The 27,732-nt window shown below is 45.3% G+C and overlaps 1 protein-coding gene across 1 annotated transcript in view; it reads left to right on the plus strand.

Annotated features, from left to right (window-relative positions):
- Positions 1-27,732, plus strand: part of LOC144829431 (hypoxanthine-guanine phosphoribosyltransferase) — an 887,535-nt gene that overhangs the window by 162,602 nt on the left and 697,201 nt on the right. Inside the window, exon 2 of the mRNA XM_078688569.1 lies at positions 18,735-18,841. Coding sequence (XP_078544695.1) covers positions 18,735-18,841 — 107 coding nt within the window. The remainder of the gene's footprint in view (positions 1-18,734; positions 18,842-27,732) is intronic.

Consider the following 27,732-nt stretch of genomic DNA (forward strand, 5'->3'; position numbering starts at 1 on the left):
TTAGCCATAGCAATAGGTTAATAGGATGATTATTGTAAATTTTGGAAAGAATTAGGAATTCCATTGTTCAAGGCGAGTTGTTTCGCTGTCTTAAGGAATGGGATAATTATTTGAAATGAGGCCAGCTTTTCTTGAGATTGGCAAAAATCCCCCCAGCGTACTCTCCTACTGCAGTTAGTCAATTTTAGCCTAGAGTCCGGTGATGTTAATACTTCGGATGCATTCTTATCACAAGGTGAAAATGCCTCTATTATAAGAGCGCTGTGATCACTATCAAAGCGGGGCATGATTTTAAAGTCTAACACCCTATACCAAGATTTTATCGACTAGAATATAATGTATGGTAGATGATTCCCCCGGTCTGTTAAAGGTGTAATTCCCAGGTGTATCAGATTTGGTGCGACTATGGCACACTCTTAATGAGAGCTTCAGTGTGAGGGTGTTAATCTGGAATGCTAATGGAGACCACGCTGTGTTGGAGGAATGTTTGGCTCTGGAATGGCCCAGTGAAGGTCCTCATCTCTTCGATTACCTGTGACCAGGCCATTCACTGGTTTAAACTGGCAGTTAAAGTCCCTGCCTATAATTACCCAAAGTTGTCAGGGATTGTTAGGAGAAGGATGGTCAGTTGGTCAAAAGTTGGTGATTCTTGGCCATAATGGACTGGACATGAATAGACATGTATCAGTGCAATTCTGACCTTCGTAGGGAAAGTCAGAAAAATACAAAGGATATTGCGTGACGATGTCTCTGTCTGTTTCACGACACAACCCAGATGCACCCCAACCCAGGTGCATAGTCCCCCTGATGGCCTACCCACACTAGTGGCTGTTATGCTAAATGAGGCGTAGCCCACTCTGTGTTTGTCCGCCCTGGCATCCTGGAACATGCAGATCTCATGTGGTCCTTTAAATGACCCCCTTTCTGGGTTGTCCAGTTTGGAGGTGAGTCCTGCTATGTTCCAATAAAGAAACCGTAGCCTGAGAGGGCCTGTGCAGATTTCTGGGCTGAGGAGCTGGGCACCATGCTTCGTTGCGTGACCTTGGGGTAGTGGGTTAATCGCCTCCAACCCTGTCGTCTGTGGGCCCTTACTTACGACAGGGATGGTCATCTGTATTAGCTGGGGGGTTTGCGGTCACCCACGTTTGAGGTTTGGACACCTGTGTGCTCTCCAGCGGTTGGTCGGGAAGTATTTGGATGGTAGGGCCCCCCTTTCATCCTCTGTTTTCTACTCCGCTCCCTCCCTCCACCTGGACCACAGCCTCTTCCCTTTTATGCTTTGGATACCCATGCCCCTGGGTGGAGTGCCCCTTATGAGTTAAACCACCCAAGGACTCCCCTTGCAGGTCGGAACTCACAAATCTGTGTCCCGTACGTGCAAGTCAATCTGCAGTTTCTAAAGGGTCGAATCTATTAGAGAGTGGTAGATTTCAAAGTAGTGGACTGGGGCGATTCTGTCCCAGAGTAGTGTGTTGCTTAGTCTGGTTCCACACCCCCTTCTCAGAGACATCCTGCCTTATATTAAGTGGGTTAAGTCCTGGGGATAAAAATAGCCCAGTGGGAGAAACCTATACCCTCATCCACATTCCTGTCTAGGAGTGCTTGTACGAGCATTGGGGTCCTGAAGTTGACCACAACGCAGTCCCCTGCGACGTCTTTTGGCCTCCAGCCCACCCATCCCACCCTACATGTCATGAATATTTCGTATCCATTCTCATGGGAAAATTGTCAATGCTTGCTCAACCAAAATATACATTTATTTTTTTAGTGCCGAATGAGATTCCCTGGAACCCTCATTCGGTTCTGGGACACCAGGTAGAATGATTACGTATGGTGTTGAGGCCAAGGGGAGATTGACGAATGGCAAAACTGGCCTTGCTTCATTGTTTTCTTCTCGTGGGGCAGACTTCGCACTGCCTCTGTGACTAATCCCCTGTGGGAAGTATTCACAAACAAGTGACCTTGCCATATGGGACCTACGATTTCTCCCTTCCTCAGTCTCTTGGGTTTGCCCCTGGCAGTCAATGGTGTCATCTATCCTAGTGTGGCTGGGCTATTCTGCCATTTACATGCTCCATCCTGACTATTGTGTTTTGGGATTGGGATTGGGATGGGGGCGTGTTACTTGTCACTGTGGATTCTAGCCTGGTGCTGGAAGAGGCTGTCTGTACTTTCGAAATAATTTACAGACTCATTCCCCCTTAAAATTGCCTCAGTCTTACCAACCCAGCTTTGAACCAATAATGCATGCTTGTCTACCCACTCCATCAAAGTATTAAGTATGTCCTTTACAATAACCCTCACTTGGGGCTGCAGATCCATCACCAATTTATGTACCCAGGTTGGCCACTCAATGCCTCCTTGCGAGGAACCCCCCCATCTCAACTTCTCAAGTTGTGGTTGTTTTTTCCCCCGCGCAGGTGAGCTTTCCCATGTTTACAAGTGGCTCATTTGAGTAATCTTGCAGACTTTTGGCCACCATCGACCCACTCACTGGGCCCTAGTATAAGTGCCCAACCTCAGCTGGAGTGAGATCGGAGAGGGGAAAAAGTCAGTGGTGGACAGGATTTACGAGCACCCCCAGGGGACAGCAGGAGCTTATAGGTACTTCGGTAAAGATAAAGCTCTCCAGAATACAAAATAAACTCTGACCTTGACTCCAAGGATCTGTAATACCAGCCTTAGGGGGGTGGCCCAACCCAGCCTCCTCCAGGCTCTGACAGGCGCAGACGGGCCCGCCCTTGGCCCGGGCATGCCTGCACGTGTCCCGCGCTGCGGGAGCCCGGTGATGAGATTATGCACCTCCTGACGTGAAACGGATCCGTCGGTGGCCGCAAAGCACGTTGGGGGCTGGAGTCCCCTGTGTGGCAGGCAACTGGTGGCAAAGAATGGCAGAAACTGGCGTCCTCGAATTTAAGATGGCAAGGTATAGTACTTAAATACACACAGGGGGTCTAATGGGAGTGAGAAACCCAACCAGGCAAGTACTGCTGCGTAAACAATCTGCAAGTCTGTTAAAAAGGGGGAGGAATGTTATTATTGTATGTGGGAGAATGCTTTCTTTAGGGCAAGAACCCTCACCCACCCAGATATGGGATGCTTCCTTCTCGACAAAAATGACCACACATTGGTCTTGATCTCTTTTTCTGACCACACAACAGTTACGCAGATATACATGCTTCAATTACAACCGTATTTCGTTCTGTATTACTTACCTTGATCACACTACAGCCTTTAACCCACAGGCCTTGTTGTATGCCCCTAACTGTGGCATAAGCAGCTAGACTCTCTTCGGGTAGGGCCACATATCGGTCCATGCCACTTACAGGTACCATGCAGCAGCCTTTACCTATACAGGCTTTGTTTTATGCCACATAAACATGAGTTAAGAGGGCTTAGTTTTGCCCCATACATAGTATTTGTATACCCCGCTTTGGGCACATTCCCCTGGGAATGTGGTGGCATTCTGTTCAGCAATACACAGCATCCCCTTAAAATTCTATGATGAGTACTGCTGTTAGAGTTCTCACACTTAACGTACATGGCCTCAATAATCCAGTCAAGCGCAGAGCAGTACTTACCTATCTGAAGTCTACACGAGTGGACATCTGCCTCCTGCAGTAGACTCCCCTCCTTGTGGGAGACTCTCGTCGGCTTAGATCAAGGGACTTCCGCCAGCAATATTTCTTTTTTTCCCTTCTAAAACAGCAGGGGTGGCCCTATAGGTGGCGAACTCCTTTCGGGGAAAGGTTGAACAGAAAGTTTAAGAGATTAGAGGCAGACTTCTTGTATATCGCTTCATCCTCGCTGGTAGATCCTTGGTGATGGGCTCAATATACGCTCCCAACGAAAGGCAGGAAGAGTTCCTACACTATGCACTTGAGGGCATTTAAGACATGGGATAGCCTGGTGCTGGTGGGAAGGGACCTCAACCTGGTGTTTGATAACTCATTGGACCGATCAGCTCGGAGACCTGGTCAGGCTAGAGCCTTAAGCGAGGATTACGCATGGCTCAAAGATCTGGGACTGGTAGACCTATGGAGAACTAATAACCCGCAGGCTAAGGGATATTCCCTTTTACTCCAATGCACATAAAACTTATGCCAGGCTTGACTACTTTTTGGGCACGCAGGGTATTCAGACGCTCACAAAAGACACAGAAATGCACACAGGCACTCTATCAGACCACGGGGCAGTTAAGATTTCAATGTCCTCCCTCCCCCAATGATCCCCCCTCACCTCACAAGGCTCTGGCGCTTGCGCGACACCTTGCTTCACCATCAGGAGGTTATAAAGCACGTCAGCAATCACTCAACAACTACCTCACACACGACACCCCTGAAATCTCACCCCCGGTCTTATGGGAAACGCTTAAAGCAGTCCTAAGGAGGGAATTTATAGTAATCTCCTCGGACAATAAAATCCGCAGGGAAAGGAGAGAAGAACAAATCCAAGAGCTAGAGTGTATCCACCAACGCACTGGCACCTCAATGGTGTGGCACCAACTCCCTAACACTCGTTCTCAACTGTTAGCGATAGATCTGGATATAGCGGAATATGCCGCCCTTTGCCTGTGACCTTCTTATTATGTCGGGGTGGGGGAGGGGATAAGTGTGGGCGTCGCCTAGCAAGCAAACTGCTAGTCAAGAGACCAGAGCAGGGCGTTCACTCGATCCGCACAACAGGGGGGAGAACTGGTCCTCAATGACCAGGACCTAGCGGCAACATTACAAGATTTCAATTCATACCTCTACGCAAATCAATCTCTAGACCCCAAGGCCGGCGCTAGATACCCCGAATCAGCACGCACTACACCTCACACCCCTGATGAAGAGGCGTCCGTAGATGGGGACATCCGCATAGAGGTCATAGCAGCCCTCTCCCTTCTAAAACTTGCCAAATCACCAGGCCCGGATGGATAACCGTCCGCTTTCTATAAGACCTTTTGCCCTGTCTTAGTGCCAATCTTGACAAAACTATTTAATTATTTTTCAGAACCTGGATCGATTCCTACCTCTATGCTTGCAGCCTTCATCATAATTTTACCCTAACCTGGCAAATACAAAACGCAATGTAGCTCATACAGACCCCTCTCCCTGCTAAATATAGACTTCAAACTATTCACAAGCATTATCGCACACAGGCTCAATGAACATATACCCTCATTAGTAGACCCAGATCAAGCTGGCTTTATCCCCCGGAGGCAAACTTGTGACCACACTAAGCCACCCGTGCTCAAAGTGAATACATGTTACTAGTGGTCGACTCAGAAAAGGCCTTTGACTGGGTTCATTGGTTCTAACTGGAACAGGTTCTTGTGCATTTTGAGGTCGGGGGGGAAAAATGTGGGACGCAAATCCTTAACATTTATCGTATACCCACGCCCACAATTCGACTTAAAGGCTACACATCCACGCCTTTCCGGATACACAGGGGCACTCTCCAGGGTTGTCCCCTGTCCCCTCTGGTCTTTGTTCTATACATGGAGCCAATGGCCCAGAGAATTCGGGACCACCCTGTACACAGACAACGTGCTGGCGACCCTGAAGAGGCCTGCGGATTCCTTGCCTGCATTTTTGGGGGAGCTAGAGTCCTTCGGGCCGCCTCTGGCTTTCAGATCAACGTAGGGAAATCACAAGCACTTAATCTTTCCATTCCTTTCCAGTTATTGGAATAACTCGTGAAACAATGGGCCACTGAGACGATCCCTTATCTAAGGATCAACCTCGCTTCCACTACACAGGCAACAGCAGACAACAACTAAGGCGATGCTTCAGCAAATTCAATTCAATTTGATTTCGGAAGGTGGAAATGCCTCCAGATTTCCTGGATAGGGAGGATGGCGGCAACCAAAATGATGATTCTCCCTAAAATCCTAGATCTCTTCCAAACCCTCCCCCTTTTGCCGCCACCAGGCATGATCACTAAACTTCAGACCAAAATAGTTCAATTAATTTAGCAAGGCAAGATACTGCGAATGAAGGAAGACCTTAAGCCACCTCTCCCCTCCACCCATCCCCCCAAGGGCCGGGGCTCTGTATATACCTGACCTTCACCTCAACTATCAGGCGGCGCAACTATGCTACCTGGTGGAGTGGGGCATCCGGAGTCCAAAAAGCACTGGCCCTTCCAGGACAGGGCAGTCGCCAGCACATCCCTCTGGATCCTTCCTACCAAAAGCTTGTACACCACCAAATGTATACCTCTCGCCAGTTACACGGGTGACTATGAGCGCTTGGGACCAGTCTAGCATTAGGAATGGACTAACCACCTTTCTGTCCCCGGTGACCCCCCTATTGGACAATCCAGATTTCTCCCCGGGAATTGGGGCGACAGGGTATGCGGAATGACGACAATCTGCTTGTCACTCCATGGGCCACTTCTTCGACACTGAGGGCATACTTTCCTTTCCCCAGATGCGCGAAGAATACAGACTCCGAGAATCTGAAAGACTCCATTACCTACAACTCCGACTTTGGATTACACATCTCCAAAATAGACCCAATGTGCAACGTCGCCACACGCTATATGAGAAATTGCTCCTTGCCAAAACATCGGATAAAGCCTTATAGCTGAACTATATGCACTTCTGCTTCAAACTAATGGGCATCCACATAATGCGGTACGGGCTCTGTGGGAGGGGGAACTTGTGCGGACCCTGAGCAATAAGGAATGGGAGGACATCTCATATAGGGCTCGCCACACACAGCTAGCAGCAACGCCATTACTGAAACCCTCGCTAAAATTGGTATTACACCCCAGTAAGGCTCCACGGGGTCAAGCCTACGCAAAGTGCAAACTGCTAGCGAGGCTGCAGGGGAAAGGGGACTCGGACGCACTTATTGTGGGAATGCCCACAGCATCAACAATATTGGACTCAAGTTATAGATGACATAGACAGACACTTGCATAGCCAACTCTCGTGTTTCACTCTCTACATACTGCTTGGTCTCCCAAATCTACTCACATACTCCTTAAAATCTAAACACGGCAGTCTGATCGGTATGGCACTGGGGACAGCCACTCAAAACGTCTTCAGCCTCTGGGGCACTTCCAAAACTTACACACACACCACTTGGTTTCATAGGCTTTGGCAAATTCTAGATAGGGAGAAGATAACTGTCTCTGGCTGGGAATGGAACTGAATTTGTGGAGCCGATATCTGTGTCAGGATATTTAGGGAATTAACATGACCAAGATATCTTTGATTATTACGCCTATTAGAGGAGACTCTGCCACCGGCAACTTTGGAGCACTAAATACATTGCAGTAGGCAACAGGCAGGATTTTCTCCAGTTAACTAATAGTCCCAATACATTTACAAGATGTGGAAGGAGCTCTTTTGCCCCTTCAAAACCCTCCCTCACGATTCAGAGTAAAAGTAAGAGGTCATCGGATTATAGCGCAATATGGTGGTGTCTACCCATTACCTCCATTCCCTGGTAGGGAATCCCAGTTCAGGACAGAGCGGCCATAGGCTCTATAACTAGGGCAACAGTAGGAGTGACTAGGGACAACCCTGCCTAGTACCTCTGTCCACTCGGTAGCTGTCCAATATCAATCCCCCCAGTTCGTACTCTAGTCCGAGACGCTGCATATAGTAAGGCAGTTAATTCCACAACGCCTGAGTCATGTCTGAACCGTTGCGTCACTCTAAAGAGATGGGATCATTTCAGGCTTTTGAAGGCCTTTTCTAGATCTACTGCGAAGATGGTGCCCTCTTCATGATATGAATCAGCTTCCAACACTCGCAGGAGTCTCCGAATATTGAGGGCTGTGTTACGACCGGTTATAAACCCCGCTTGATCCTGATGATTAAGGGTCATCATGTATGGTAGAAGTTGTGTGGCTAGTATTCTGCTCATGATCTTATAATCAAGATTGAGCATTGTCTGTAGGTCATTTTATCGAAGGCCGGCTTCCCAGGCTTTAACAGTGGCACAATGCCGGCTTCCCAGGCTTTAACAGTGGCACAATCAGGGCCTCCCTTGTGGTTTCGGGGAGTCAGCCTCCTTGCTTTGCCAGATTATAGTGTTCTACCAGCTGGGGTCCGAGCACCATGACATACATAGAGTAAAATTCCACTGGTACGCTATTGGTTCCAGGTGTTTTATTCCTGGCCGTTGATTTAATGGCGGCCTTGACTTCCTGTATTTCTACATTCCTTCCCAATGATTCGGCCTCCTCCCCGCATATGCTTGGTAGCCTCAAGGTCCCAAGGAATGAATCCATGTCTGCATCTGAGCTCAGCACCCTGCTCTGGTATAGATCGGAATAATAATTATGGAATGCTTTATTAATATCCAGCTGCCAAAAGCACATTGGAGTGCGTTCATCCCTAAGTTCCAGGATGACCGATTCCCCCTTTTGGCAGGATTGGCCAACCATGATAGAAACTCACTCTCTGCATGCGTTCGAATCGTAATTCCTATAATCGAAGCAGCGAAGTGTTTCAACTTCCTCTGCACCTTTTCTTTAGCTTCCAGCATTGTTTCCTGCAGTTCTTGATGTTCGGGTCTATTCTTTGTCGATTTTACCTCCGCTTTTGTTCTGCGGCCAATGTGTCCTGTAGAAGGGTCCAGCGAATTCCCGCTGCCTCGGAGATACACCTACCCCTAATCACTACTTTGAAGGCATCCAATACCTACGTGTGCTCGATGCCCTTTGTTCTCTGCAAAGTATTGCTCTATGGCCGTATGAATCACAGACTGAAACACTGGGTCTTCTTAAGGATTCCGGCTTTAGTCGCCAGGTGGGAATGCACAGCCTAGGCCATGTGCAACAGAATCCCAATAGGAGGTGGTTATGGTCATAGCTTGTTCTAGCCAAGTATTCACCAGTTGTGATAAGGTCCTGCACATCAGACGTACAAAGGAAAGCATCTAACTGGACGTGTCGATCATGTAGGTGTGAGAAAAATCAATAGCGTCTGTCTTCTGGGTGTAACGTTTTCCACGTGTCAATGAGACCCCGTTGGAGCTGATAGTTCCTCAGCAACTCTGACAATGGTAGACTCTGTTAAGGGCGGATGAGAGCGATCTAAGACCATGTCTGCTACACAAATGTAATCACCTCCCAGGATTACCGACCCCACTAGGTATGGTGCCAATGATCTGGAAAGGGTGGCTAGGAATTGAATTTGGGCCATAAAGGCTCACAATTGTCATTTCTCGGCCATCTAATTTGCCAGTTACCACTACTAACGTCCCTTCGGGTCCACGAGATTGCCACAACACTAAAAGGGAACCCTTTGTTTGATCCATACCAATACTCCTCTGGCAAAGGCTGAGTAGTCTGTATAGTAAGCCTGACCCCCCCCCCCCACCTACGCTGTAGTGCGGCGCCCTCATTGACAGTTATGTGTTTCATGCAATAGGGCAAGTGGACCCCCCTCCTAGTAAGGTAGGCATATACTTTGTCGATTTAGTCATGGAGTTCATCCCTCTAACATTCCGCGTGAGGCATTTAAATTCTACGGTGGGCGCCATGTGACCATTGGCATCATCGGTTCTCTTCTCCCAAGGACACTCATTGGTCTATCTCCATATGTTTCAATGCGTATGGTTAGATTGTATTCTGCACACACCCAAAACCCGACTGGAAAACAAACAAATCATGAAAACCCCAATTCCATCTCCCCAGGACAGGTAGAAGCCCAGGTCCCATCCAAACACGATACCCACGGGTATCTACTCGCGGGGGTACCCGCAAAACTGTAACAGGTGAGAGTGGCCAGTGATCATGCAGAGCATTCCGGCCTGGTTCCTCCCCATCCATATTCATGCGAAAATAGTTTTGGCACCCACAGCCCAGACATGGGTAGAGCAGACAGAAAGCGGAATACATACATACTGTCCATGAGGGTCCAGTCTGTCATGCCAACTGACCAATATTACTAACAACACACTCTCAGATAATCTCATCCTCCAATTTAGGGGAAACCTTGGGTAGGTCATCATCAGAGTCCTCCGCAGAGCTATCAACCTGATACCCATCTGAATTCTGGTTATCTTAGTCGCTATGAGTAGATCAGGGGCTCGTGCTGAAATTACTGATTTCTGCCACTGCCCTAATTACTTTGGGGTTTTGGTCTCAAGCCTGCGCAAGCAACGGTGCTCTTCTTTTTAAATCTTTGCCTGCTTTCTGTTTGCGAGGTGCGGAAAGCCTCCACCACCCACAATGTGGGTGGTAGAGGCAGACACTTACGATTGTATGCTGGCCAGGGAAGCGCCACGCCGCTAATTTTGTCAAGCTGCCACCTGCTATAAGCTCTGCTGCTAGCGCACTTGTTTAGCGTGATCGCGCACTTTGCTATCTATTTTTTTTAAAATCGTCAATTTGTTTTTAAATACCTTGGGGCTTTTGTAACTGTACTGTGACTCTCCGGTCCATCACAGGTTTTACAGCTACTTGTTGTGGAGTGAAGATCAGTTCCCGACTTCAGGGTGGCCACGGAGGAACGGCCATCTTGGAAGCGGCGTTTTAGTCTTTCCCCGCAATTAAGGGGCAGACTATACTTAAGGCAAGCATGGCGCCGATGCGCAGTGGATGTGCCGCTGGCGCACCAAAGGCTAGCCCGTCCACGCCTATCCGGGACCAGGGGCCAGAAACCCTGCCCTAACGACCACACCCCCGGGGAACCAACCACTTACACCAGCTCAGAACTTTTAGGACTAGAGGTAACAGTCCACCCGCAATGTCAGCACTCTATAAGTGTAGAACAACCAATGTACTGTCCGGTCTGTGGGTTCAAGGGAATTACCATAGATCACAACAGGCAGGGAAAAGAAGCTGAGATTACCCAATGGAAAATAGCGAAAATTGGATTATTTAATAGTAGATCTCTACCTAAACACGTGCTGGAAATAAAACTTTTAATCGAGGAAGAGCAACTGGAGGTTCTATTTCTCACTGAAAGTTGGCTCGGGGAAAGCTCAGCCCCAGAAATCGTAGAGGCCTTACCCCTTGGCTATAAAATCTCCCGCCTTAACACTTGGAGCTATGGGAGGAGGATTAGCGATCATCTACAAGGCCCAGTTAGGATGTACGCTATCCCCCCTTAATATCGACAAATCTGAGGCTGTTAGCTTTAGAATCTCGTTCTCCGCCACATGCTCTTTCGCAGGAGGACTGATGTATAGACCCCAGGGCCCATGTACCTGGTTTTTAGACTCAGCCCCAGACCAGCTGGCTCGTATGCTTATAGAGAAAAACGCCATTACAGTGTTAGGTGATTTTAACATCCCCTTGAATGATCTCAATGACCCTTCCACAAAGAGGTGTCTAGCTGACATGGAAACCTTACAGCTACCACAGCTGGTGCCCTTCACCACACATGAGAAAGGTCACCTATTAGACCCCATTTTTTCAAATGATCAAAAACTGAAGGTACTAGACCCAATATGGATGCCATGGACTGATCATGCTTTGATCCCACTGCAACTCCAGAAATCCATAGTAGGACAAACCAAAGGTCTCATAGTAATGGGCCGAAAATGGCCTAAGATAGTGCCTGAGGCCTGGATCCTTGATCTGGAATCTTTCAAGCCCCCAGACACTGAATGAAGCCCATGATAACTGGCTAACATGGATAAACAGCTCCATTAATAGGGACTTCAGGAAGCCAGACCCCGTATCTTACAAAAATACCAATAGATCCTCCTGGTTCTCTCCCACGCTAGTTAAATAGAGAAAGAAATGCAAAAGACTGGAACGAGAGTGGAGGAAGTCTTATGACCCTGAACTAAAAAAAACCTACAGAACAGCTATACATCTTTAGCGTCAGGAAAGCGCAGGCTGCTTTCTATGAAGAAAAAATCGCCAAATCCTCCAACTCCTCTAGGGAACTTTTTAATATTGTAAAATCACTTACTACCACAGACCAAGGGCCAAATAGCCCTCAACACTCCAAAGACAGGTGCAACGGGCTGGCCACCTTTTTTAAAAGTAAAGTTGAAAATATTTATAACTCTCTACAACCCAAACCCACAAGTATTTTAGGAACTACCCCCATCCCACAAAACGAGTCACAGATCGAACACATGGAGTCAGCACCTTTGGTCGTACCCATTCTCATGACCATTCCCCCGACAAACCCAGACCATATATCCGCCTTACTAAGGAAAATCAAGTCGGGATCCCCATCGGACCCAGCCCCACCGCACATTCTTGCCCAAGGAGGGAAACCTGTTTTCACTCAACTAGGCAATCTCATCAATCTTTCGTTCGAAAAGGGCAGGGTACCCAAGGAATGGAAATACGCCATCATTAAACCTTTGTTGAAAAAGACACACCTGTACCCTACCAAGTTATCAAACTATCGCCCAATATCACTTCTGCCTATAGTTGGCAAGATGGCAGAAAAACATGTGAACACCACAATCTCGACCTTTCTCAAGCAATAATGTCATTCATCTGACACAGATGGGGTTTAGACCCAAGCACAGCACCGAGTCAGCACTGTTAGTGGTCACCGAAAAACTCAAAGCCATCCTCGACCAAGGAAAAACGGCAGCAGTGGTGCTCTTAGACCTGAGTGCCGCATTCGATACGGTAGACCACTCTGTGCTGATCCAGAGGTTGGAAAGTGCTGGAATTGGCGGAACAGCAAAGTAATGGGTTGCCTCATTTCTGAGTGACAGGACCTTCCAATGCATGGAAGCCGGTTTCAAGTCCGACCCCCTTCCAGCACCTTGGGAAGTGCCTCAGGGTTCTTCCCTGAATCAAACCCTTTTTAACATTTACCTCAGTCCCCTAGCCCATATCATCCAGGAATTCGGTATCTCCATCATGTCATAGGCGGATGACACGCAACTAGTCTTCTCAATTTCAGATACCCTTAACTCAGATCATCGGCAGGTTGTTCCCTGCCTTGAGAAAATTGGATCCTGGATGGCGGACTGCAGACTCAAGTTAAATGGCGATAAGATGGAACTGATGATCCAGGGAAATCATTTCAATCCTCGCTCAGAGATCCTGTGGCCAACTAGTTGGGGACCACCCCTGCCTCCCAAGCCAGCCATAAAAAACCTTGGCACGTGGCTGGACCAAAATCTTACAATGGAGTTACAGGCCAAAAATCTATCTGGTACCTGTTTTGGGATACTACGCCTGGTCAGGAAAATCATATCCCTACTCCCGGAAGATGCGAGGAGAACAGTAGTCCAGGCCCTGGTGATCTCGAGGCTGGACTACGGAGACTCCCTCTTCCTTGGTTCTCCCAAATACGTAACAAACCGTCTACAAACTGTTCAGAACGCAGCAGCACGACTATTACTGAACATACCTAGACGGCAATCGTTTAAAACAAGATTGAAGGAACTGCATTGGCTCCCGGTTCAAGCCAGAATCAAATTCAAGTCCCTTAACCTGTATCATCGTGCCATGCACGGAAGGGGTCTGGCGCACATTCAAAACCTGGTCGCCCACTATACACCCCACAGACTGCTTAGGTCGAGCTCAAAATTTCTCATGAAAGATACCACAATAAAAAGAGCCAGATGGGTGGAAGGTCTTTCACCCATCTGATACCTACACTCTGGAACAGTCTTGACCCAGACCTTCGACTCACTCAAAACGAAGTACTGTTCAGGAAAAAACTTAGGACATGGCTCTTTCCACAAGACTAAGTGCTCATCCCCAATACCTTGATTCATGCAGCGCTGAGATGCCAAGGGTAGTTACGCGCTTTACAAATTCCATAAACATAAACAATGCAACATCCGTACTAGATTCGATCCATGTCCAACCTTCTTGCGGGGTCTGGAAGAACTTACCACCAGATGGTGTGAACACCTGCAAACGGGCTGGGAATATAATTGTGTAGGGCACATTCATTTGACAAAGGTGCCTTTTGCCAGCAAGGAAGGTGGATCGTTGTCTCTGCACTTCTCGAGTGAAGTCTGGAACTATCATCTTTTTGCTGTTATCCATCTGAAGGTCACAGCGCTACCGGGCTAGCACCAGAAGGTAATCCTAATCTCTAAAATGGAGGAGTCTAGCCACTATCAGGCGCGGGGTGGCACCAGGCTTAGTGGTCGCGCTGGTACCCTGTGCGCCTTCTCCCAGGCATAAAGTGAGGAGTCACTCCGGTGCCACTTCTGTACACAGCCAGGCCACCATAGTGGTCCCCTCTGTGTGCTCAGGGACCCCAATAACGGTTATTCTTGTGGGACCTATTTTCACTGTCCTCTGCCTGCATTTCCAGGGTCTAAACTATACTTTCCTTAGGGGCCAGCGATTGTTGCAATGCTGTAATTTCTGGGGGTATTTCTGTCAGCGTGCGCTCTGTGGTTGTCAGCCTTTCTGCCAACCGGCAATGGTAGTCTTTAAGTAGATTAAGATCAGTACCTATGACATCTATCTTTGCCTCCAGCTCTTCATGAGAGGCAGTGATGGCCAGCACGATGCCAGATAGCATTGGCCGGTTTGCGGGGGCCTTCCATGGGGGCCTCCCATGGGGGCAGTACATTCTCCTCTTCCTCATCGGTTTGATAGAGATTGAACCCAGGTCGAGGGCGCCCTGCCCGTGTTTCTTGGTTACCTTCCCCATGTGTAGAAAGGTGTGGTTCGCTTCAACTATCCGATTCCTCCCAGCATCCTGCCGTTGCTGGGGAATCTGTATCCCCTAGGGAAGTATCACGCTCTTAAGGGTGTACAGTAGGGCCGACCGTCGCCCCCAATGATTTTTACTGCAGTCGTGCATTTGTTCACTTGACAGCCACTGCAGGCCTTCTCCTGCAAAACTCTGGCATACCTCCCTGTGCAACGTTAGGGACCCAGCAGGGTGCACCTGTAGGCGTTTCTTGGGGCTCCCTATGAGATCCGGGGGGTTGAGGTCAAAACCCCTCCGCGTTCCAGGCCAGAGAAGTGGGAGGTGACTGGTATGCCCCCACATCACTATTACTAGAGTTCTTGTTCTCTGTAGTAAGGCCCAAGTGCAGCTGGGTAGGGCAGCCGCTTTAGTCTGCCAGGTCGCAATGCCTCCTCTATTGGTGGTGGGCCACGCCACCTTCACTCCAACTCCTCCATTTAAGCCTTTTTCTCCAACCCGTGTACTCCCTTCAGGAAACACTCTCCGGGGGTCTTTCTGGAGTAACCAAGGATGTGCGCCTCCTCAGTATACGGAACCCCCTGGTGCCTCCGCAAATCACCACCGCAGTGGAGCTGCATCGCCACAGAGTATATTCCACTGTCTGGAGGGCATTCTACCCTCGTGTCTGCCAACACCCACCTCCGGTTCTGAGTCAAAGGCGCAATTGGCAGGGGCACCGGGCTCCGAAGTCTCTGCCCCAAGACCCAGAAGCAAACGGGGAGATCTTCCATCACATTCTCGCCGGGTTCACCAGCTATATGGGTGCGCCCGCAGGGCCACGGTTCACAGGGCAGCAGCGCAGGCAGTTTTGGCAGCAGCTTGATCAGGTACCATAGCTTTGCCCCGGATTACTGGAACTCCCTCCCATTGGCATTAAAATCTGAGACCAACTTATTCCGCTTCCGTAAGGCTCTGAAGACCTTGCTTTTTACTAAGCGTGACCAATAGTCGGCTGAGGCCTCAAGTCAAGGTAACATTTCCTCTTTCTTCTACAGTCTTTCCCTGGCGCCGGGAAACCCACTGTGGGTAGCTGTGCGCGATACAAGCTTAAATAAATAAATAAATAAAAATAAATAAATAAATTGCAGGCCTCCCAGCACCCCTCAACCGGATTACTTGATGGTCAAAACCCTCTGCAGTTCGCTCATGACTATTTCCTGCATTGCTCCCCTATTTCTGGAGTCTGTTCTTCCCTCACCGCAACGTTTTTCGTTTTACTCAAGCCCTCTGGCAGCCGCCATCTTGGGTGCTTGAATGCAAGGTGCTCTTTTTCCTCTAAGGCTGCTTCCGCCTCGTTCTCCAGTTCGCCCACTGTCACTGGGTGTATATAAGGTGCCTCCCCCTGTCCATTCCCACAAGCAATGTGGGGGTGTTGAGCCTCAGGATGTCGGTGGATGGGGGATCGCCGGGCATCAGCTCCCTCCGTTCGTGTCCATCTACATCGGCGCCTAGCCAGGCCCTCCCTGCCAGTGTTTTTATTACTTTATAGTAACTTTAGTGTTGTCTTAGTATTTAGAGCATCGTGATAGAACGCTTCTGATGCGCATTCCATCTTTCAGATGCCATTCCTGTCAATGCTGTTGTAAATTACTTTTGGAGTGTTTTGCTTTTCTGACTGTTGCTGTTTCACAGCATATCAGATTGTTTCCATTTGAAACTGTTCTGCATTAATGTATCCTGTTTTTAATTTTTATTTTTCTCACATTGTTGCTTTCTTTCCTGCTTTCTTTCCTACTATATTTCTTTCTTTGTTTCTTTGCTTCATTCGTTCTTGTCTCTTTTCTTTCTTACCTTCCTGACGTCCTTCCTGCCTTATTTCTGTGTTCAAGCTAACCCCTGCGGACGAGCCCCTGATTCCAGCTAAAGTGGTGTGCAATTTGGGGGTGATGGTGGATGAAAATCTACAAATGGTCTCCCAAGCGAATAAAACAGCCAGTGGCTGTTTCAACTTGCTGCGTATGTTACGGAAGGTTCTTCCGTTACTCCAAAGGATACTCGATCTCTCGTAGTGAGGAGTGTAATCCTGAGTAGGCTGGACTACTGCAACTCCCTGTATATGGGGGCACCACAATATGTTATGCAGGGTTTGCAGAGAGTCCAGTCTGTGGCAGCAAAGTTGGTACTTGACAGACACAGCAGGTCCTCTACGACCGCGGATTTGAGAGTCCTTCACTGGCTCCCTATTAAAGAGAGAATCTGCTTTAAGGCTCTCTGCATTGTATATAAAGCAGCACACGGTCACGGTCCGGCACCCTTGCAGGAGATGTTTACCTGGTGCAGTCCTGGGAGGCAGCTCCGCTCCTCAAATACAAATCTGATAGCATCTACCAGATTTAAGAGATCTCGGCTGGGGGGCAGAGCTTTTGGTGTGACTGCCTCGCGTGCCTGGGATGAGCTACCTCTGGATCTCAGACAGGCTGACTCCCTGATTTGCTTCAGGAAGAGCCTGAAAACGTGGCTATTTCACAAAGGCGGTCCTTAGACTGTCATATTGACAATTGATTTTGCTATGTGGTATCTATTCGATGATCCAAGCGCCAGGATACACGAAGGGTGGCAGCTGCACTATATAAGTGATTAATACAATACAATACAATACAATTTCTTGCCCTTCTTTCTGGTCTGCCTTCTTGTAATGCTACCGGCAATTATATATTGTGAGATTGTGTATTGACCATTGACTCCATTTTGATTCAATTCCATTTTGTGAGCACAGTTTCATCTTGTCTGTCTGACCCTGCATTTCAGCTGCGAACACAGGCAGGTCTAGGTTACTTGCGCACACAGAACTGTTGGTTCTCACTTCATCGAGAGACATTAGCAGCTAGAACAGACAGAGTGGGATGTGTACTGTGTCCAATGATGAGAAAGTGAAAAATTCTGCTTTGGCTCTCATCGTAGCCTAGACAGCTTTGAGTGACCGCTACGCAGAGAATGCAGCCAGCACCTACAATGCAGATGGGAGTGCGAGTTTCTAGAAATCTCTCTCCATGTTAGTATAAGTATAAAGTATAAGTATAAAGACGGAGACCTCTTGGCGCTTTTGACAGGAATTCTCCTGGGAGTGGACGCACTGCCCAGTTGAGACTTCTGCCTGGGACTGCCAGCGGGTTACCAAGTCATGCTGGCAAGGATGATGCTAAACAGTCAGCCGGTGAAGTATCCCAACTTCTAATTACTTATTCAGTTATCTTTCTATGCATTTTTTCTCGTGTATATACATTCACTATATGCATTTATTTTACATGTGCATTATTGCCATTTGATATATGAGAACTTGCAGAAATAAATATTTCCCTTTTCTTGGCAAGTGAGTGAGTTTTGTTTGTGTTTTGATATTCTAAAATGTGTAAAGTCCTATTTTGAAGTGTTTGTTTTGTCCTGGTTTAAGTCTTGCTGAGATGTTCTAAAGAGAAAGCAAGACACTGCTTTCCTTCTTTTGTTCGTTCTTTCTTTTCTTTCGTTCTTTCATTCTCGCTCAGAAGCAAGCCAATGATAGACTGATTCACTTTATTAGGACTGTTAATTAAGACCTTCTGATTTTACTAAAATTGTGTATAACCTAGTTATTTGTAGGGGTTTCAGCCAGACTTCACCCGCTCCAGCATGCATTTAGGGGCAATGTATCAGCCCGCTTCAGACATTGGTTGACTTCACTATGAGGTACTGCATGTTGCCCTTTCACAAGGAACACATCCACAGACAAAGTAGTTTCCTTCAGTGCCAGGGAATGGAGTACATGGTAATGTGTGTTTTTTTCCCCACCTAAAAACTTTTTTGCCTGTAGTGAATCATTTTTTAAAATTTATTTTGATTGAGGAGGCCCCTACATATTACCAAATACAGTTTTGACAAAACCATGATGAATCAAAACGAGAATTGCCAGAAGGCTGACTACCACCACCAGACCTATTGGCTTTGCCAGTTCTTATTCATGAAGTTCTATAATTTTTCAACCACAGCAGAACAGTGTGCTAAAATATTACATGAGCTACCTTTATCAAATAATTTGCTGTCAGATGTTTCTAGTCTAGTAGTTGTAAATATGCACTGCTCAATGAAAATGAATATATATATATTGTATTAAAGTAAAACGTTTACATTTCCGTGTATTTACCATGTTTTCTTTTTGTTTTTTCAGCTGAAAGATGATGAACAGGGTTATGCCCTGGACTTGTTTTGCATACCTAAACATTATGCAAATGATTTGGAAACAGTCTACATTCCTCATGGGCTTATAATGGACAGGTCAGTATTTTATCAAACGAGTTACTGCAGGGACTTGTGCTACACAGACAACAAAGTTTCTTACTATGGCAATATTGATGTTTGCTGAACAGATCCAAGTTTTTTTATGACTGCGTTACATTCTCTGTGCTAAGACTAGATCAGTGGTTAAGAAAAATGTTGTGCCTTGTCATGCAACGTATATTGCACCTACTGCAGGCGTATGAGATACAGATGGTCTGGATCCATTTCAGACTTTTGGATAAACCATTGAATAGCTTAACTGTATGTATAATTATCATATGGGGCTAAACTAAAAAATCTGGCATTGAGTTGGCCCACCTGAATCATCTTCTGCCATAGTGTCATTAAAAGACATCTTCACATACTTGTAAATGCGGTGTGAGCATGTATGTCCCCCATTATGACATTTCACATATTACCTGACTGGCTAGTCACTTGCTGGTTGAGACTTATAGGTTACTTTAAAGTTACCTCACATTTTTATTGCGTTTTTACGAAACTACACCCCATTAACCACACACACTTACCCTCGCAAGCTGTTATATTGTTTTCAAACAGCCACTTTAAAACACTCCATTGATACTTTTGGTCGGGTACCTCCGGTATGTTCCCTTAAGAAGCAGTGGGAGGAGTGCTGGTGTGGGAAGACTCAGTGGTAGGAAATCGACTGCACCAAAGTGACCATCAGTGCAAAATTAATCAAAATACATGGTTATGCACATTTAGATAAGCATGAGCATATCCAAATTACTTTTTAACAACGACCGAAAACCTCTGGGTGGAGATCCAGCGTTCTGGAGGGGATGAGTGGTAGAAGTAAAGTATGCGTGCTCCCTCATAAAGTAACCTCTACAACTAGGTATCCTATCAAGTTAGCTGTTATATCTGTAACTTAAAGCAATGTAAAGAGAGTGAAGTTGAAAATCTAAATGACACTTTGATAACGGACTAATATTTTTATTGTGTCGATTAGCAAAATCTCCCATCTTTGTTACACACTCATATTAATTTAGAATGCACCTATTTATCCCATTTTTAATTTTCCCTTTGTAGCCCTTAAAACCAAAGTCTGGTGTCCTTTCCAGCTAGCTTCCTACTAGTTTGGCTCCCGTTCTCCATGCTAACCTGACCCCATTACCAATCCCCCTCATTCTATTCCTGGTATCCAGCTCGCTCCTGATGGCCATCATAGCCACTACTCACCTTCGGAAAACCCCCTAATCTCCTCTTTCACTCCAATTAATTATTGTAGTCCTTTTGGACTCCAGAATCTCTTTATCAACACAGTCCCTGACATCGTCATCGCCCGCCTCCAGACCCCAAGAAGATGGCTACTTTAAATGGTTAAGACTTGCATATAGAAAATATCACTGTTAATCATACATGTTAAATCTTTCATACCTGAACCCCTTGTGTCTAAGCCCCTGCAGCTTCTGTAGTCTAACCATCCTCCCAGTCAGACTCCAGACCCTATTTCAATCACAGATAGGCCTTCTCAGCCCACTTACCCACCAGATCAGGCCCTGTCAAGGTCCCCACAGTCTGTTACCTTGTTGTTTTGCCATTATCTATTCGAATATATTAATCTGCCTTCTGTATTTCCTTTCCTAATGGGCCTCCTTTCTCTCCCATCGTGACATTGCTGGCCAAAGAACACAAAAGCATTTTTTCAATCTGGTATCCATCTATTAGCCACTTACTGATCTCTACGTGCTGGCCTTAGTCCCCTTAATGTAAAGGGCTTAGTGGTGCAAATTTTCCTTTTTCTTTTGTTAAAATAAGAGTTTTTTTACACCGCTCTGACACTAAAAATGACAATTCTTAGAGGGGAAAAAATGGTAGGACTAGACAAAATCCCTGCAACATCAATCCATAAAGGTGTAAGAGCACGCACATGGATCAATGAGAAGATTGCCTGTCAGACAAGGCAGTGGTTATTGAGGTGGGGAAGTGGTAGAGGTTTTGACCTAAAGTCCTTTCCAAACCCAAATGGAGAAGATGCCAACAAAGAAATCCTTAAGCGTTTCATCATTTGCCTAGGTGGCAGTGTTAAGAAGGTACAATAGTAAGAGTGGATAGGGCAAACAACTGAACATGGTGCACAGAGCGAGTGGTAGGTAGGAGAGAAAGGCCATGGACCATGGTCCAAGACATGGCTGGCGTTCAGACATGAGACTTGAAGGAGCCCGTATAATACATGCATATCAGCAGTGAATACACATTTCATAATAAAAATCACATACGATGAAGACCCTTGCCCTTAGATTAAATTCCTGGAAAGTTGATATAAGAAAGTTAATTATTTGCGGTGGCGATTGCCCTCCTCACAGAACAATAGGTGTGTGTGGTGTGTGTGGTGTGTGTGGTGTGTGTGGTGTGTGTGTGTGTTCGTGTGTGGTGTGTGTGGTGTGTGTGGTGTGTGTGTGTGTGTTCGTGTGTGTTCGTGTGTGTGTGTTCGTGTGTTCGTAGTCAATAAATTAACCTGAGGTCAAACCCTTGAAACCTTTTGCTCAGAACAGACCGGCTTAACTTGAGCAATGTGGTTGGTATTTATGTAGTACCAAAACAGTAATGAAGGCCACACATCAAGCAATGCAATTCCCAGACGATGTTAAGAAAATAGAGTAAAATTGAGTAAACAAAAAGACAAATTCGATAGATAGTCGTTAAAGCTTTTTTTTTAGGTGAAAATAGTGCCAATCTTGGTCAATGGTCGCTGTAGACTGGGAACTAGGTGCTATTTGACACCAACCGCCAAGGAGCACGTCAGATACACCAAGTGTATTGGTCTTGGTGAAAGTCTGGAAGTCAAAGTTTGAAAATGTTTCTCAGTTCCACTTTAGAAAGGACTTAGTCAATTTTTTGAAAGAAAAATCCTCTGTTCTGCACGTAGATGCCAACTTGAATTTGAAACTAAAGCAGGTTTGTCTCACTGATGCTCTGGGACTTTTTAGATTTCTTACTCAAAATCCTATGTCTCAACTCACAATTTGACAACGTTGTTTATTTTTTAAGGTGTAGAGCTCTCTGTGTGGGAAAAAGTTGAAATGTAATCCTATGCTGTGGTACTTATGGATATATTCTACTTTTCATTGCTGGCCTTGCTAAAACTCGAGTTCTAGAGGAAAAGTTTTCAAACGTTTCCAAACTTTCTTCTGTTCTTCCACAGGAGAACATTTGTGATCTCCGCCCCTGACCCAGGACCTTAGGTGAAGGTACTTGGAGAGTCTATGGGTGTTAAGCAGAGGCCAACAGCAAAGTAAAATCCTGTTTTAGTCCCCATCCATTTGCCATTGGCCTACCTGAAGTTCGAATTGTAGAGGAAAAGTTTCAAGTTTCCAAACTTACTTTCGGTGTCCAAACAACCACTTCTAATGTCCTGAGCTCCACCAGGACCTTAAGAGAAGTTACTTGGATACTCGCAACGTGTCAGGAAGAGGCCAATAGCAAAGTCAAGTCACTGCCACTGGTGAGGTTGCACTTGAGGGAAAATACCTCGTATAGCTTGTTGTGTCCCTTTATCCACAGTGGAGGCATGCCAGCTGACTGTTGCAGTGTACTTGCTTGTACTGGGTCTAAGAGGGAACAGGGACAGTCCTTCAGGGCTCCTCTCTGGTCACAGACAGCATGCTTAGACCTCTTCTGATATTCTGCTGGTCAAAGTGTACAGGGGACACTTCCTCTGGTGCTACATTTATGTTTGGCACTAGGTCATGGATGCAGGTGACTCCTGGGCACTCCGTCACCATTGGAGTAAATGTACCCAGACAGTGGCCTACCTACTTTTTCAGTAGTTGTTGTATTACAAACCGGTCCAAACAGCAATGCGTCAGGGCAGTTCCAAAATGGTTAATCTTCAATCACACTAAATTTGAGCTCTGAGAGCACGGGGTGTGTCAGTGAGAGGGAGGATACTGTAAACATTTCTAATGTCCTCCAACATTGAACACTAAAATCCAGTTTGAAGCAGGCCCTGGACCAACCACAGAAAAAATAGATGAAGTCTTGTAAGCCAAAGCAGCTTCCTTCAGCAGTCAGACTGGAGATCCGGTTTGATTCCTTTCATGGGCACATAAGTTTTACAAGCACTCTAGGGCAGGCTTTTTGACCAGGGTTTTGTTGTCCTTGGCCATTCAGATTGTCGTGTCACTCAATGTAGTATATTGTTAGGCTGCTGGAAAGAATTTCATACCTCATTAAAGGCCACAAACAGGCTGGACAGCTGCTGGACAGCTAATGTAAATTAAGCTCCAGGGTCATCAGTCAGGGTAAAGGTACATTTCTACAATATGTATGTATGTATATGTATATGTATAATTATATATATATATATATATATATATATATATATATATATATATATATATATATATCTCTATCTCTATCTATCTATATCCAGTCGTATTCCCCTCCAAATGGTCGAAGATACAAAGGACACTTAGGGGCTTCAGCAGGTAACTTTATTTAGATTATCGGGCATGACCGGTTTCAGCGATGTGCTTTCTTCAGATGCCTTGATCTAAATGAGCGCCTCTCATTACAGTTCTTATTTCAGCTCCTCCTTCCCAGTGGCGGGGAGCATCAGCTGCACCGCATTGCTTCTGTTTGCGCCGATTCCAGGGACTACCAGTCCTATAATGCTGCGTTCAGAGAATCCAGCGCTAATGGGAAAGCGCTTTGTAGATCGAATTTTTGTAGCCTTCTGTCCCCTTCTTTCTGCTACCAACCTTCCAAGAGCAGAAAGGAGACGCCTGTTCAGGCAGGGTAAATATACATTTCTAGAAAATTTTTGTGTGTGTGTGTGTGTCTGTGTGTGTGTCTGTGTGTGTCTGTGTGTGTCTGTGTGTGTGTCTGTGTGTGTGTCTGTGTGTGTGTCTGTGTGTGTGTCTGTGTGTGTGTCTGTGTGTGTGTCTGTGTGTGTGTCTGTGTGTGTGTCTGTGCGTGTATGTGTGCGTGTGTGTCTGTGTGTGTGTGTGTATATGTGTATATATATATATATATATATATATATATATATATATATATATATATATATATATATATATATATTCACTGAAAAAACCATAGGTTATAGACCATATATAGTTAGGAATTAGCATTTACAAAACCTTATTTTACTCACACAAAACCATTGAAATTCCATATATAGTTAGTTGTACTAACTATATATCGCGCACCCGCAATCCACTGCTGATCATGTCACATATTACATCATTCATGACATGGTCAGTGACATCACTGATGACATCTCAAATGACATCACTGATGACTACATCCAGTGACTGTATGTTTCTGTAAAGTTAAAATATGTCTTACATATTGAAGAATGAGTGGATTTATAAGTGTCTGGATGAAGGATTTAGTAGGTGCATGACTGACTGTATGAGTGAGTGATTAAATGTCTCACTGAGTGCATGGGTTAGTGACTAAACTGTCTTAATTTGTGCATCATTATGTCTGTTGTTCTGTAAACTGCTACATGTGTTAATCATTAGCTATATGATTAACTATATGGGTTATTGATTGGTTGCCCTGCCCAAGTATTTGTATGGGAGACTGAGAGTGTGTATGGGTGGCTGGGAGGTGTATGACTCTCTGCATAGATGTGTGAGCAGTTGATTCACTAGGTGTATGGGTTCAAAAGTGCATGTGGAAACATCTGTATGGGCGGTTGACTGTGTGCATGAGTGTATTGGTGAGTGAATGGATATCTCAGTGCTACATGTCAAAGTAAGTACATATGTACAACACAGTACATGTGAGAGTTGACATATATAAATAACTATTCATAAGAGCCAGTGAATGTGTGAGTTGCTGTATGGATCATTGTGAACTTGTATCAGGGATTGTATAAGAGAGTAAATATGTGTTAGTATATGTTTCAATAAGTAAGGTGTGTATAACTGTATAGTTGAGGAAATTGAGGTGTGATTGATTCTTTGCATGACTGACTAGGTGTGTGAGTAACTCCATGGATGAGTGACAGTCTGTGAGTGTCTGTTTACACTGAGTGTATCTAAGGTTATATTAGAGTCTGAAGAGGTTCATCGTATTATCACATGAATAATGTAATCAGTGATCTCATCAGTGATGTCTTTTGAGATGTGATCAGTGATGTCATCAGTGATGTCATCAGTGATGTCATCGGTGATTTCATTTGAGATGTCATCAATGATGTCATCAGTGATGTCATCAGTGATATCATCAATGATGTCATCAGTGATGTCATCAGTGATGTCATCAGTGATGTCATTTGAGATGTCATCAGTGATGTCATCAGTGATGTCATTTGAGATGTCATCAGTGATGTCATCAGTGATGTCACTGACCATGTCATGAATGATGTAATATGTGACATGATCAGCAGTGGATTGCGGGTGCGCGATATATAGTTAGTACAACTGACTATATATGGAATTTCAATGGTTTTGTGTGAGTAAAATAAGGTTTTGTAAATGCTAATTCCTAACTATATATGGTCTATAACCTATGGTTTTTTCAGTGAATTTCAATGGTTTTTTAATAGCAAATATCAAAAGCTTTAAAATGTATTCTTTAAATCGAAAAATATATTTTATATGTTTTTAATACAATTTATTTTTTTTTAATTTTATTTTTTTGTTTCGCTCCCGGTCCGCGAACCGGTTAGCTTCCCGTTAGCTCAATTTGGTGCCGCGACCCGGTCCGCGAACCGGTAAACGTTCCGTTTCCGCAACTGCCGCGTTAGAAAACAACATCGTGACGCGTCGCGTCAGCGCGACGTATCGCGTTGTCGCGTGAAACGTCATATGACGCGCCGCGTTAGCGTACCCGGAAGTGAACCGGTACGCGAACGAGGCGCGAAGCGCAGCTTCCCGGAAGCGATCCGGGACGCGGCGCAAAGCGCGTAACGTAAACACAACAGGTCATGTGACTTGTTAATAACACTTTTCATTGGTTCATTTCACTTTTGGTTTCCTAATGATGTAAGACTAGGTCATGTGACCTAAAAATAACACTTTTCATTGGTTTAGAACTATTGTTTTTCCCAAATGATGAAAACCCCTCCTTCTTTCCTCACTCTGACTTTCATCTTTGTGAGAGGAAGACCTTTTGTGATCACTGAGGAATGGCTTCATTAGTAGCTTCAGCTGGTGCTTCCCCACCACCTCCAAGGAAGAGAGGACCACCTGCTGAAGTTATCATTCAGCAAGAAGAGGAAGAAGAGGAAGAGCAGGAAGAGAGGCAGTTTTTGCGTGAGGAGCCCAGGAGGTCTCATTTGAAAGAGAACTTTATTTGGCAATTTTTTAAATATCCCCGGGGCCAAAAAAAAGTCAATGCCCGGTACGTAACTTGCCTGATATGTAAGAAGGATTTGTCCAGAGGGACAGATAAGAAGTACAGTTACGGCAATTATACAATGCATCGCCATATGGAGAGGTGGCACCCTATCTACTACAGTGCTGCGCAGTTACGTGACCAGCAAGATAATCCCCCTTCTGTGGCCAGAAGATCAGTTGTACAGGAAGTGACGGGACCAGAGGCGAGGGAGATGGTCCCAAATATACAGATGAGGTTCGAGGAAGTGAAACAAGTGTGCGTGCGTTGCGGTCAGTTGATTTGCTACAGAGAAAGTAGCATCAATCTAATCAACAGAGCTATCGACAATCATGATTGTCCGAAACGCCCCAGACAATACATTTTTTTTTTGTTGCTCCTGTTGAGCCCTTTACAATGAATAGTTTTCGTTCCCCCCCCCCCAAAAAAACCCCCCCAAAAATATAAAACCGTTCAAAAAATACCAAAAAAGTTCAGAAAAATAATAAAAAAAATATAAAACAACAAAAATAATTAAAAAAAAGTTCTTTTCAGAACTACCTCCCCTTTATAAAAAAATTGGTAGAATGTTTAGCACTCTGCCAACCTCTATTTTTTAAGTTCGCGTCCCGGTTCGCTCGCCGGTACGCGAACCGGGAGCGAACCCAAAAAATGTTTTTTTTAAAAAAAGAAGAGTAAGTATAAGGGAAGGAAACAGAGAGTAATGTTAAAAGAAAGACAGCTATAGAGACTAAACCAAAGATACTGTTTAATAGATCTATTTACCGAAGAAAAGATGGAAGAGGGTATAATTGTGAAAAACAAAATAGATAAGGAAGTGAAAGAAAAAAAGGAGAGTAGAAGAATAACAAACAAGAGTTTCTTAGAGAATGTGACTGAATGATCAAATTAAGATTAAAACATTGGAATAACAGAGAGAAAAAACAGAATGCAGAAAAGAAGAAGTAACAGAAAAGGAATGATTGAAACAGCAAAGAAATGTAAATAACATAGGGGCATATTATCAACATAGGCGATAAAAGTTTCGCTGCTTTTATCGGCAGAAATCTGCCGCTAAAGCCGCTTTTGCGGCAGAAAACTGCTGCTAAAGCCACTTTTGCGGCAGTTTTCTGCCGATAAAAGCAGCGATAATTTTATCACCTGTGTTGATAATATGCCCCTTAGTGTGTTTGAACTACAGGGAGAAAGCATAATGAACAAGTAGTGAAAGAGTGATGAGTCAGAGATAGTGAGAGTAATGGAGACGGAGTGAGTGAACAGGAGTGAGGAACTATGAGAAGAGAGGGACTGAGAAAAAGAGTGGAAGGAGTAGAGTAATTAAGTAATAGAGAAAGGAATGAGGGAAGTAGCAAAGGCAGGAAAGTGAGGGTTAAAGAAATGAAGCAGTGGAACTAATAGAAGTTAAATGTGATAGAAATGTAACGAAAAGAGTACAAAACATTTACCTTATAATTGTCGTTAACTTAGTCACTTGTTATTTTTGTACTTTCAATCTGTGAAAGACAGAACAAACATTTGAAAAATATTAAAACATGTATTTAAAAATTAGAAAAGACAAGGGAAAAGATTGA

The sequence above is a fragment of the Lissotriton helveticus genome, chromosome 4_1 (assembly GCF_964261635.1).
Source record: "Lissotriton helveticus chromosome 4_1, aLisHel1.1, whole genome shotgun sequence".
NCBI classification, from domain to species: Eukaryota; Metazoa; Chordata; class Amphibia; order Caudata; family Salamandridae; genus Lissotriton; species Lissotriton helveticus.